Raw genomic sequence first — 14763 nt, forward strand, 5'->3', positions numbered from 1 at the left:
TCGTGCCTGTTGAGTGACCCTCGTATAAAAAGGCTGAAGGAGAATGACCTGTACTGGGTGTCCACGCTACTAGACCCCCGGTATAAGCAGAAAGTGCCTGAAATTTTACCAAATTACCGCAAGTCGGAAAGGATGCAGCAGTTCCAAAATAAATTAAAAAGTATGCTTTACACAACGTATAAGGGTGATGTCACAGCACAATGGGAATCTAACAGGGGAAGAGGTGAAAGTAATCCTCCTCCTCCCACGACCACGCCGGCAAGGACAGGATGCTTTACAGACGTTTTGTTGATGGAGGACATGCAGAGCTTTTTAAGTCCTACGCATCGCCACAGCCCTTCGGGGTCCACCCTCAGAGAACGACTCGACTGACAGGTAGCAGACTACCTCGCCTTAACTGCAGATATCAACACTCTGAGGAGCGATGAACCCCTTGACTACTGGGTGTGCAGGCTTGACTTGTGGCCTGAGCTATCCCAATTTGCAATAGAACTTCTGGCCTTCCCCGCTTCAAGTGTCCTGTCAGAAAGGACCTTCAGTGCAGCAGGAGGTATTGTCACTGAGAAGAGAAGTCGCCTAGGTCAAAAAAGTCTAGATTACCTCACCTTTATTAAGATGAATGAGGGATGGATCCCGAAGGGACTGACAGTGGGCGATACATTCGACTAAAAAAGGCCTGATGAGATGAGCTGCCTTGGGCTAAAAATGGTCCACACGCTGCTGTATTTTATCTCTGAATGCTGGATGACTTGCGTGACTTATCCGCCACCAACTAGGGTTCAAGCCGCAATGTTTTAGGGCACTTTCTGCCTGGGAAACAAACATCAATTTTTCTGGCCTCTGCTACAGCAGCGGCTGCAACAATACCTAATTTTTCAGGCATGTGTACATGCCTAATTTTTCTGGCCTCTGGTGCTGCACTGTGGCTTAAAAAACCAAACAAAAAAAAAGGCACATAACAGGGATTAAACTGATAGGAATAATACTACTTAACACACCTTATAATAACGCAGAGAGAGTCAATGCAGAGAGAGGAGTCTGAAGAAGAGGAGTCAGAGGAGGAAGGTGGCTTTGATGAGGTGGAAGACCAAACACAGCAGGCGTCCCAGGGGGCTTGTTGTCACCTTTCGGGGACCCTTGGTGTTGTACGTGGCTGGGTGGAGGAAGAGACCTTCAATGATATCAGTGAGGGCAAGGAACGGGACATGGCTAGCTTGGTATCCAACCTTGTGCAAATTAGGAGTTTGCGGTTGTGCAAATGGACTGTTTGCGGTTGTTTGCGGTGCGTTAAACGGGGAGTTTGGTCTGTCACTGTGAAGCGGGTGTAACCCTTACACTACCTGATCAATACAACATCATACCTGATGTTTTAAAGCACGTTATTCCAAACAATTTAGGAATGTTAGGTGATTTATGCCCTTTATGGATTAAACCAGACTCTGCATCAACTATGTAATTTTCCATGGGAGTTTTGCCATGGATCCCCCTCCGGCATGCCACAGTCCAGGCGTTAGTCCCCTTGAAACAACTTTTCCATCACTATTGTGGCCAGAAAGAGTCCCTGTGGGTTTTAAAATTCGCCTGCCTATTGAAGTCTATGGCGGTTCGCCAGGTTCGCCCGTTCGCGAACATTTGTGGAAATTTGCGTTCGCCAACGGAAAATTTTATGTTCGCGACATCACTACTGATGAGATAAAACTATATTTTTATTATTTTCAAATTCAATATATTATCCACTAGAACGAATTGCAGTTCTATATGAGTGATATTCATTATTTATATACAACAGTGTATATTATTCATTTAATTATAATGAATAGTGAATCATAGTGATGTTTCCTATATAGCTTAAAAATAGTGATGCTAAAGATTTAAATAAAATGTATAAATTATAAACCAGTGAAGCAACCATGTGCAAACATTTATATGTGTGGAGTTAAAAGATAAATAATTGGAGTTCACAGTGTCTATAATGTGTGCAAGAGTGTCTTAGTGAAATGATCTAAATGGTCTTTACATATATATTTTATTGTCATGGCAGTAGTGAAGTGCAAGGATGTGTGTATAATTGTGAATTATATAGTATCTTAGTAATACATTTTAAGGGTAAGATTCCCAACTTTAACAAGGTTTGTGGGGTTACCATAACCATGGTGATCAGAAATTATTAATTTGTGCAGAAATAGTATATTGAATACACTTGATAGCCCAGCACCACTGTCAGAAGCAAGCCAAAAAAGGGTGCTGTAGTCCCTTGATAATCACACATCCACAAAAGTGGATGTGTGATTACAAGTGGAGTGCTAAATTATCGCGGGCCGCAGATGGCAAATTTGCTCATTTGCGGGCATGCGTTAATTGACCAGCCATTACAAGTGGCTGAATATTGCTACCGCGAGCTTGCAGTAGCAAATAGCACTTCTAAAATTAACCAGAGATCAGATCTCTAGTTAATTTTATAAATGTGCCCCAAATGCCCCCAAAATAAAGGTAGCAGCATCTTAATTTTTTAATAAAATAACTGCACTAGGCAATATTTTGGGGCTAAAGTTGACGAGAGTAGGGTGTTAGAAAAGAAAAAACAGCACTGAAAAGTGCCTTTACATTATGGTCTATGGGGACTGTGTGTTTCCAGTAAATATACTGTATATGTATATGCTTATATACTGTACATATATATGTATGTGTTTATATGTGTATATACACATATTAACACATACATATATACAGTATGTATACAATCATATACATATATATTTATATTTGCTGCCATCGCTTCTCTGTGCATCTGACAGCATCAGAACAAGGCTCTCATTGAATCCTATGGAAGCCCACTCTCGTGAGTGCAATTTTTCCCAACTATGCGAACTCGAGCTCGCTGACAGCTTGTAATACCAGCACACATTAGCGGCGCTGGTTTTACACAGTGGAGCACAAATATTTATTTCATGAATCCGGTATTTAGCGCTCCACTTGTAATCTGGCCCTTAGTGTTTAATGCTCCTTTAAGCTTTCTAGAATTGTTCTCATATATTAATTCCTAATTTAGTAACGTGTATTTTGTAAGCTAAGCAGTAAATTTATACAAGCATACAATAAGAATACAGCTTTGCTTATGTTATTTCATAGATCAGCTATTTTAGAAAAAACATTTAAACATATAGAAGAGATAACATTGTTACAAACCTTTGGTAGAAAATAACCTTTTAAAACAACATCATGAGTAATCTCACGTGGACTAGGGGTTGGTATAATGCTACTAAATCTTTGAATTTCGTGAATTACAGCGTCAGTATACGGCATTTTTTTACGGTGTTCCATTTGAGGCTGGGCAGATCCAATCACTTTTTCAATTTCATTTTGCACATTTTCTGTAAGGATAAAATATATTTTGTCATTTTAAGCTATTTATTCAACTCTTTTAAGACAGTATGGGTAAAATAAAGTTTTTTTATAAATTAAAAATATTTGCAACATATAAACATATTGCCTGAATGTTCTACTGTATGATAAACATGATTAATGGATATCCTTAGTTGTATCTTAGATATTCCCTTACATAATTTTATATTTTATATTTAACACATCTACCAAAAGGCTATTTCATAAATCAACTGCTCTTTTCCTAAAAAAAAATCTCTTACGTAAAATAATCATTAGTCGACAAAGAAAACAAGCTGCAACTGAGAAAAAGTTAAAAGTGGTCCACTATTGAAAAAAATGTAAAAAGCACTATACAAAGGGCAAATCTGACGAGTTTCACGCTGCAACCGGGTGCTTCCTCATAGATAAAATTCAACCATAAGACATTATGATTTAAAAGCCAATTGAACCAATGAAATCCTGACATGTAAAAAATCAGGTATCTATTGTCACCTTAAAGCTGTAGTTACACTTTATATAACACATGAACTATGCTAAATCCCATGTACAATTGAAGCAGAATAGCAAAACATTTGTGCTGCATCATTCGAAAGATAGAAATAAGTTTAACATCAAAGAATATGTTATCTTAGAACAAAATAATCTTTCATTATGATAAAATGATTAATAACATGGAAATCAAAAAATCTACTGTCTGAGAATGCAATACATTTACAACATGAACAACCCTTTTGGCTCTAACATATTATTCTATACTAGTACTAAAGCCCGTGTACACGGGCCATTTTTTGCAGTACAGCGGTCCCACCCCTTGCTCTCTCCCCCCTCTCTTTTGCTCTCTCTTCCCCCCTTTCTTTTGCTTTCTCTCCCCCCTCTCTTTTGCTTTCTCTCCCCCCCTCTCCTTTGCTCTCTCTCTCTCCCCTCTTTTGCTCTCTCCCTCCTTTCTTTTGCTCTCTCTCCCCCCTCTTTTGTTCTCTCCCCCCTCTTTGGCTCTCCTCCCCACTCTTTGGCTCTCTCCCCCCCTCTTTGGCTCTCTCCCCTCTTTTGCTCTCTCTCCTCTTTGGCTCTCTCTCTCCCCCCTCTTTGGCTCTCCCCCCCTTTGGCTCTCTCCCCCCCCTTTGGCTCTCTCCCCCCCTTTGGCTCCCCCCCCCTTTGGCTCCCCCCCCCCTTTGGCTCCCCCCCCCCCTTTGGCTCTCTCCCCCCCTTTGGCTCTCCCCCCCCCCCTTTGGCTCTCCCCCCCCTTTGGCTCCCCCCCCTTTGGCTCTCCCCCCCCTTTGGCTCTCTCTCCCCCCTCTTTGGCTCTCTCCCCTCTTTTGCTCTCTCTCCTCTTTGGCTCTCTTTCCTCTTTGGCTCTCTCTCTCCCCCCTCTTTGGCTCTCCCCTCCCCTTTGCCCCCCCCCCTCTTTTGCTCTCTCTCTCCCCTCTTTGGCTCTCTCCCCCCTCTTTTGTTCTCTCCCCCCTCTTTGGCTCTCTCCACCCCTCTTTGGCTCTCCCTCCCCCTCTTTGGCTCTGCCCCCCCCCTCTTTGGCTCTCTCTCCCCCCTCTTTGGCTCTCTATCCCCCCTCTTTGGCTCTCTCTCCTTTTTGGCTCTCTCTCCTTTTTGGCTCTTTTTCCTCTTTGGCTCTCCCCCCCCCTTCTCTTTGGCTCTCCCCCCCCCTTCTCTTTGGCTCTCCCCCCTTCTCTTTGGCTCCCCCCCCCCCTTCTCTTTGGCTCTCCCCCCCCCCCTCTTCTCTTTGGCTCTCCCCCCCCTTCTCTTTGGCTCCCCCCCCCTTCTCTTTGGCTCTCCCCCCCCTTCTCTTTGGCTCTCCCCCCCTTCTCTTTGGCTCTCCCCCCCCTTCTCTTTGGCTCTCCCCCCCCCTTCTCTTTGGCTCTCTCTCCCCCCCTTCTCTTTGGCTCTCTCTCCCCCCCTTCTCTTTGGCTCTCTCTCCCCCCCCCCCTTCTCTTTGGCTCTCTCTCCCCCCTTTGGCTCTCTCTCCCCTCTTTGGCCCTTCTCCCCCCCTCCCCTGCTCCCTCTCTGGCTCTGTCTTGAAGTCTTCACATCGGGGACCCCGCCCGGCCACGCCCCATTGCGGCGGCACTCACCCGGCCACGCCCATCGCGGCGGAACCCGCCCGGCCACGCCCATCACGACGCCCGGCCACGCCCCCATTGCAACGCTCCCGTCGGCCACAAACAGCTGTGAGGTCTGGGGAGCGCGAGGTAAGCTGATTTAAAAAGCCTAAAATCCAATTCATGAGACTCCACCGTAATGCGAGTACAATACAGAGTTATGAGCAACAAGATAAAGATCTTATACATAGACTTAGTTCTAGATGTTATGATAGTAAATCTATAATATCAACTTATGAAGAGATAAAACACTGGGAACCACATAAAAATCCCAAAAATGACTGTAAAAGAAAAACATTTTCTCAAGATACTATCGTATTTTCTACTGAATACTCATTGCAATTTGATACAATTTGTAAAATCCTCAGAAAACATTTATATATACTGAAGGGTGACTCAGTTTAAGCATCTGTTGTAGACAAATGTAAATTTGTTGCTAAAAAAACACAAACATTAGCATCAAAATTATCACCCAGCCTGATATGTTCCAACTCTCGCAATATTTCCAATTGACTTTCAAGCACTGGTAATCGTAGATCACATTTAACCAATTGTTCAACATGTAAAGTAATGGAATTTTCTGATAGATTTTAAAGTTTTGTAACAAAGGAGACTTTTAAAATTGTATTCCATGCTACTTGCTTAACTAAATTTATTGTGTATCTATTGAATTGCAGTTTGTGTGGGGAACAGTATATAGGACAATCATCCAGAGCCCTTAGATCACGTACGAGGGAACATCTCAGGGATGTAAAGAATTTCAATAAGAATGCAGCTGTTGCCAAACATTTTAATGATTTATACTTTACAAACATACCAGAGTTTAAAATCAGAGTAATAGACCTAGTCAAAATCCCACCTAGTGGTGGAAATAAGTATAAAATCCTTAACAAAAAGGAAGTATATTGGATATACAAATTAAAAACCAAGGTCCCACATGTTATTATTATTATTATTATTATTATTAACAGGTATTTGTACAGCGCCAACAGATTCTGCAGCGCTATAAACGTAGTTGGTATACAGTATAACATTGATAGGGATCAAATGGGTAAAAGACCCTGCCGAGAGTTGCACTGTTGTAGTCGGCTCTTATGAAAGTGATCTACAAACAGCTGGACTCACGGGCTTACATTCTAAGGGGATCAAGGGGAAAACAATTGAGTTATGAAAGGTTTGTGTTGATTGTATGGATCCCTGAATTGTAGAGTCTTTAGGGAGTGCTTGAAGCTGTTAAACCTAGGGGAGAATCTTGTGCAGCGAGGCAGGGAGTTCCACAAGATGGGGGCCAGTCTGGAGAAGTTCTGTAAACAGGAATGTGAGGAAGTAACAAGAGAGGAGGGGAGTAGGAGATCATGAGCAGAGCGAAGAGTACAGGAGGGAGAGTATCTGGAGACAAGGTCTGAAATGTATGAGGGAGCAGTGCAGATGAGGGCTTTGTATGTCAGAGTGAGAATTTTGTGTTTAATCCTGGAGGCAAGAGGAAGCCAGTGAAGGGATTGGCAGAGAGGTGCAGCAGATGAAGAGCGACATGTAAGGAAGATGAGCCTGGCAGAGGCCTTCATTATGGATTGTAAAGGAGCTAGATGTCAGCTAGGTAGACCAGAGAGGACGGAGTTGCAGTAGTCAAGGCGGGAAAGGATGAGAGAGTGGATTAAAATCTTAGCTGTGTCTTGTGTGAGGAAATGTCTAATTTTAGAGATGTCTTTAAGGTGGAAGCAGCAGGCTTTAGCCAAGGACTGAATGTGAGGAGTGAAGGAGAGGTCTGAGTCAAGTGTGACCCCAAGACCTCGGGCATGCGATTTAGGGGTAATGATGGAATTATCAACAGTTATAGAAAATTGGGGGGGTGGAGAGTTTTGAATAAGGGGGAAAAATAAGGAGTTCAGTTTTGGAGAGATGTAGCTTAAGGTAATGAGAGGACAACCAAGATGAGATATGAGATAGACAGTTAGTGACACGGGTTAGTAAAGAAGGAGGTAGATCAGGTGCAGAGAGATAGATTTGGGTGTCATCGGCATACAAATGATATTGAAACCCATGGGACTTTATTAAGGAAACTAATAATGATGTATAGATTGAAAAGAGTAGGGGACAGAGGACAGAGCCTTTAGGTACCCCAACAGAAAGTGGTAACGGGGCAGAGGATGCTCCGGAAAAGGCTACATTAAAGGTACGGTTAGATAGATAGGAAGAGAACCACAAGAGAACTGTGTCGCAGATGTCGAAGGATTGGAGGGTTTGGAGCAAAAGAGGGTGGTCAACAGTGTCAAAGGCTGCAGGCAGATCAAGGAGGATAAGCAGAGATATGAGGCCTTTGGATTTTGCTGTAAGTAGGTCGTTGGTACCCTTTACAATTGCTGTCTTTCTGGAGTGATGGGGATGAAATCCAGATTGCAGTGGGTCAAGAAGAGAGTTTAGTGTAAGGAAATGGGTTAGACATGCATATACTAGCTTTTCATGGAGCTTTGAGGCAAGAGGGAGTAACGAAATAGGATGGTAGTTGGATGGAAAGGTTGGATCGAGATAAGGGAAATATACCAGTGCTGAGGAGGAGGTTGAAAATATGTATGAGTATGGGGGTGAGGGTAGAAGAGAGGGAGGGGAGTAGATGTGAGGGGATAAGGTCGTGGAGACAGGTAGTGAGGTGGGAGGACAGTATAAGGGCAGAAACTTCTTCCTCTGTAAAAGGGGCAAAAGAGCTAAATTTAAGTGTATTTGGGTTTTGGATGATTGTGATCTTTTGAGGGGGTGGGAGATTGGTAGTAAGTTGAGAGGAGATTTCATTTCTGATGGAGTCAATTTTGTTATTGAAGTGACTGGTAAAATCTTGAGCTGAGAGAGAAGTTGTATTAGGAGGTGGGGTGGGCGGAGAAGAGTATTAAATGTGGAAAAGAGACATTTGGGTTAGAGGAAAGAGTAGATATAAGATTAGAGAAGTATTGTTGCTTATAAATGTAGCCCTTCCTGTTGAACATTTTCCTGTTGAACTTTTGCACCTGTATACAGTCTGCAGGAGAAGTTGCCTAGGTAACTATTAGACTGGTTGGTCATGTGATCAAGTGAAACTGAAAGAAGAGTGTAAGACACAGGAGGAAGCAGACATGTCAGAGCAGTGAAGGTGTGTGTGAGGCCTGGCTGTGAGAGAGCTGCAGACTTCATCTTGTAAAGTAACCACATTCCTCTGCTGATTTAGTGTATGCTGCCAGCTGCAGTCTTACCCTGTGAGAGAGCTTTGGAGAAGAATGCAGACAAAGTAAATGACTGGCAGACCTTGGAGTTTTCTTTCAGCCTGTGCAGATGAATCCTGTTTAGTGGTAAGGAGTATCCTCTCCCCTTGTCATACTGACAGGGCATTCTGTCCATCACAGAAACTTATAAACAGCTCTTCCTGTGGATTGCAGTTTCCTATGAGCTGTAACTGTTTAAATGCATGTGGATTACCTTAAAGGGCCCCAACATTTCTGTGCACCAACTGGTACCCATCAGCCATTAGGGTGAAGCCTGAGGGTGGGTTCGCAGGTGGTTTGGGAGGGTGCTGGGCCTGGTTAGAGAGAGTTGGTGTGTTAGTTAGCCACTGTATTTCTTGCCTTATTTTTATTTGCCATAATCCTTTAATACATGTTCATACTGTTTTACTGTTATTACTGTGTGGGTAGCGGAGACTCAGGATCAGCCTGCAGAGCACATGGAGGTAGCTGGGGTAAAGACCCACAGGGGTAATTGTGGGCCTAGTTCAAACCCCGTTATATAAAGATTAAGGGCAGAATAGTAGGAGTTCATGATGAACTTGTAGTGAAGAAAGTCAGCTGAACTCTGAGATTTCCTCCAGTGTCGCTCAGCAGTACGGGAACATCTGCGTAGGTACCGTGTCAGAGGAGTATGCCCTTCTCCCCCCCTCTCCTGCTCCCTCTCTGGCTCTGTCTTGAAGTCTTCACATCGGGGACCCCGCCCGGCCACGCCCCATCGCGGCGGCACCCGCCCGGCCACGCCCATCGCGGCGGAACCCGCCCGGCCACGCCCATTGTGACGCCCTGTCATGCCCCCATCGCAACACTCCCGTCGGCCACAAACAGCTGTGAGGTCTGGGGAGCGTGTGGCCGCTTCTCACGCAGCACACTTCACAGCTAGTAGAAATGGAGACCCCTATGTGACAGTACAGCAGTGGATGCTGTGTCTGAAGCAGAGAGCGAGGTTTAAGGTGACAACATACACCTGTTTTTTTACGTCAGGATTTGATTGGTGCAACTCGCCTTTAAATCATTGTGTCTTATGTTTTAATTTTATCTATTAGGAAGCGCTCGATTGAAGGCTGAAACGTGTCAGATTTGCCCTTTTGTATGGTGCTTTTTGCATTTTTTCAATAAAGTGGATAACTTTTAACTGTTTCCCAGCTGTGGCTAGTTTCTATTTTGCTTGCTTGCTTTGCGGTTTGTCTGCCGAATACAGCCAGCACCACGGAGCCCCAGTAAGTACAGTGCTTCCCTGCCCTGCCTCGTTACGGCTTTCAACTCCGGATCTGGGATCTGAGCGGTGTCTCCTTTCTTTTGTAGTCATTAGTCGACTAGCAAGATCCTAACTCCATTGCTATTTTTTGTGAAAAAAATACTTAAATCTTCAGCTTTATTAAATACCTTAATATACTTGAAGTTATATAATATCAACACTCTCCTCTTTCTACTCTAAGTTTTATTTTTAAGACCATGCACTATTTTATTAACCATTAATTTCAAGTTTATTTATATCATTTTGAGGTTGCATTCTCCATGACTGTACACTGTCAGAAATAAATGTGTAAAAATTGTACCTTTGGGGGTATAACAGCTTATTACTGGGGCAGTACCGTCAATTGTAAAGCCGCTGTACCCTTTACCATGGATATATATTGATACCCTTGCAGATTGTACCTTTCAAAGGCAAATATGTACCTTTGGTAACTAAATTGGACTTCTATGGTACCATAATGTACCCTTAAAAATGATGTAAATTTGACCATTTAAGGGTACTGCCCTAGTGACAAGCCCTTTAGCAAATGGGTACACAACACAGCATATTAAAAATGCTGTTCTATCAAATGTATTAAATAACATTCAAATATGCATTCACCTACTGTGCTCTTGATCAGAAAGTATGTAAGCATAGTTTTAAATAACAATAACTAAAAAAATAAACCTTACAGTAGCCACATTGAAGTATGATGATTTTGGAAAATGTAGCCAAAAAGCAGGTCCTAAAGGGCCTCTTTATCAAATGTCTTATGGACCTGATCCGACAGTGCGGATCAAGTCCGCAAGATATCGCTGAATGCGGAGAGTAATACACTCTCCGTATTCAGCATTGCACCAGCAGCTCACAAGAGCTCCTGGTGCAACGCCGACCCCCTGCAGACTTGCGGCCAATGGGCCGCCAGCAGGGGGTGTCAATTAACCCGATCGTACTCGATCGGGTTGATTTCCGGCGATTCCTGTTCTCCTGCTCAGAGCAGGCAGACAGGATTATGGAGCAGCAGTCTCGCCAGAAACACAAGCCCACAAGCTCCATTTGGAGTTTGATAAATGGGCCCCTAAGACTCTACCACTGAAATTCCCGAAAGAACTAGGCAAAACAAACTGTAACTATAAGGAGCTACTCAAAATGCCTTATTTCACTCTGTACGAGACTCTAACAACACACCAGTTAACTTATGGTGACATACGTCACATAAAACATATAGAAAACAACAAATAAAATAATAATAAAATATAACTAACAAAAGGAAGGGGGATTCAGGGGAGGGATAAATGATGCAACTCACAACCATACATTTGAAATGTCACCTTATGCACAATGTATGCAAATGAGTATTTTCCCCATACACATTTTGGTGATGAACCAATACATGGCGCTGTGTTACACAATGTCCAGTTTACTTCAACTATCTGATTTGCTTCGTTCTTTAGGTATCCTTTGTTGAAGAAATATAAATCTATGTGCAGCTACCCAATCAGCAACAGACTAAAGCAATTAGATAATAGAACTAAATTGGAAAGTTGTTTAAAATTGCATGCTCTTTCTAAATCATAAAATAAAATAAAAATTTCATGTCCCTTAAACACCAACATTGAGATACTGAGATCTTACTATCAAATATTTAAGGGGAGAGTAAAGTCAAAATTAAATGTTCATGATTCAGATAAAGCATGCAATTTAAAAAAAAAAATCCAATTTACTTATATAATCAATTTGCTTTGTTCACATGTGTATGTGTCTTTAGCAGTTTATGGCAGCACTGCTGCCAGATGGCTAGAGACGTGTTTCACCCAAGCTTACTCTTTAGCAAAGGATACCATGAGAACTATGCAAAATTGATAAGAAATATTTGCTATTGCCTTCTATGATTTATATTTCTTCTTTTTTAAATAAACTCTAAATGAATGAGGGTTCCAATTCCAGTTAGAAGTGGAAGCGCAGACTCCAGACTTAATTCTGCTATATTTTACACAGTCATTAATCGCATATTTCAGTGACTTATTATTAACTGTCCATAATTGTTTTCAGTACAGAAGAAACCTGCGGTTACCATAGGGATTTATGGACACTTCCACCTTACACTATGGGCTCCATTTAATCTGTGAATTCAGCTTTGGAGCACAGACCGCTGCTTCTTAAAGGACCACTTAACATAGAAGAATAGCATTATCAGTAAGCGCCTACTAAATATATAATGCAAAGGCATTTAGTTTGCTTTTCAAATGAGAAGTAGATTTCTGACAATTTTTAAAATTAGTTCTATTTTCCCTCCCTCCACCAATCACAAAATGCATATAAATATATTCTGTGTATCTTGCACATGCTCAGTAGAAGCTGGCTCCTCAGAAACAGGTAGATTACAAGTTTGTGCATTCATCTTTTAACGCTGAAATAATGGTTATTTCAACATTAAAACAGCAACGCAGCACTTACAAGTCTTGTCGGTATAGTTGTACTGCAAACCTTTTAGCCTGTAACGCAACTTCAGTCCCGCACTCGTAAAAATTACGTTTTTTCATGGCATTTACATAGCGCAGACATTACGAGTTTTGCGGTGAGGCTAAAAAGCTTGCGATATACCCTATAATGACAAGTTCCCTATCGCCATATGAGAGCAGTAGTTATGAGTTTCACGCAGCAAAACTGTTACATAAAACTCTTAACTAAAGTGTTACAAAGTACACTAAACACACATAAACTACCTATTAACCCCTAAACCAAGGCCCTCCTGCATCGCAAATACTATATTAAAGTATAGAATAAGAGCTGCTTAAATCCTATTGGCTGATTTAAACAGTCAATGGGATTTTAGCAGCTATAATTCCTATTGGCTGATTCAAAATTTTCAGCCAATAGGAATGCAAGGGACCACAATTTGAAACAGCTCCCTTGCATTGAAGATTCAGTGTACGGCAGCGACCGTAGGAAGACTCCACGCAGGATGTCTTCAGGATGGACCCGCTCCGTGCCGCCAGGATGAAGATAGAGGATGCCGCCTGGATGAAGATAGAAGAGGTCGCCTGGATGAAGACTTCTCACCACCTGGATGAGGACTTTGCCGCCTGGATGAAGATAGAAGAGGCCGTCTGGATGAAGACTTCTCGCCGCCTGGATGAGGACTTTGCGACTGGATGAAGATCATTCAAGTGGGACTTCAAAAACTGTAAGTGGATCGTCGGGGTTAGTGTTAGGTTTTTTTTAAGGGTTTTTGGGTAGGTTTTTATTTTAGATTAGGGTTTGGGCACTCTTAAAAGAGCTGAATGCCCTTTAAGGGCAGCAAAAGTACTAAATTGCCCTTTTAAGGGCAATGCCTATACAAATGCCCTTTTCAGGGCAATGGGTATATTAGGTTTTTTAGTCAGGTTTTTTTATTTTGTGTGTTTGGGGTGGATTTCTTTTTTAAACAGGGTATTAGAATAGGTATACTTTTTATTGTTTTGGATAATTTCGTTTGTTATTTTTTGTAATTTTAGTCTTCTAGGTTACGAGTTTTGTGGCAACAGGGGTGCGGTGCTAACGAGCAGTTTATGCTCACCGCTCACTTACAGACAGAGCTGGTATTACATGTTTTTACAAACACGGCTTTAACCGCAAAAAAGTGAGCGTAGAGCAAAATTTTGCTCCACATCTCACCTCAATACCAGCGCTGCTTAAGTCAGCGGTGAGCTGGTGTAACGTGCTTGTGCCTGATTTCCCCATAGGAATCAACGGGGAGAGCCGCCTGAAAAAAAACCTAACACCTGCAAAAAAGCAGCGTTTAGCTCAGTAATGCAGCCCCATTGATTCCTATGGGGAAATACAATTTATATCTACACCTAACAGCCAAACATGAACCCTGAGTCTAAACACCCCTAATCTTACACTTATTAACCCCTAATCTGCCACCCCCGACATCGCCGACACCTGCATTATAATTATTAACCCCTAATCTGCCACTCCGGACATCGCTGCCACTTACATTAGACTTATTAACCCCTAATCGGCTGCCCCCAACATTGCCGCCACCTACATTATTTTTTATTAACCCCTAATCTGCCGCCCCAATGTCACCACAACCTAACTACATTTATTAACCCCTAATCTGCTGCTCCCAATGTCGCCGCCGCTATAATAAACATATTAACCCCTAAATCTAAGTCTAACCCTAACCCTAACACCCCCTAACTTAACTATAATTAAAATAAATCTAAATAAAATAACTATCATTAACTAAATAATTCCTATTTAAAACTAAACACTTACCTATAAAATAAACCCTAAACTAGCTACAATATAACTAATAGTTACATTGTATCTAGCTTAGGTTTTATTTTTATTTTACAGGCAAGTTTGTATTTTTTTTAACTAGCTAGAATAGTTACTAAATAGTTATTAACTATTTAATAAACTACCTAGCTAAAATAAATACAAAAGTACCTGTAAAATAAAACCTAACCTAAGTTATAATTACACCTAACACTACACTATAATTAAATTAATTCCCTAAATTAAATACAATTAAATACAATTAAATAAAATGATCTAAAGTAAAAAAAAAAACACTAAATTACAGAAAATAATAAACAAATTACAAGAATTTTAAACTAATAACACCTAATCTAATCCCACTAACAAAATAAAAAAGCACCCCCAAAATTAAAAAAAGCCCTACCCTACACTAAATTACAAATAGCCCTTAAAAGGGCCTTTTATTGGGCATTGCCCCAAAGTAATGAGCTCTTTTACTTGTAAAAAAAATTATAAATGCCCCCCTGTCAGGATG

General features: G+C 41.8%; 1 protein-coding gene across 1 annotated transcript in view; it reads right to left on the bottom strand.

Annotated features, from left to right (window-relative positions):
• The window catches only part of LOC128655955 (cytochrome P450 2K6), a 236806-nt gene that overhangs the window by 49603 nt on the left and 172440 nt on the right, over positions 1 to 14763 (bottom strand). The window contains exon 8 of the mRNA XM_053709565.1: positions 3187 to 3371. Coding sequence (XP_053565540.1) covers positions 3187 to 3371 — 185 coding nt within the window. The remainder of the gene's footprint in view (positions 1 to 3186; positions 3372 to 14763) is intronic.

This window comes from Bombina bombina, chromosome 4, assembly GCF_027579735.1.
Source record: "Bombina bombina isolate aBomBom1 chromosome 4, aBomBom1.pri, whole genome shotgun sequence".
Lineage (NCBI taxonomy): Eukaryota > Metazoa > Chordata > Amphibia > Anura > Bombinatoridae > Bombina > Bombina bombina.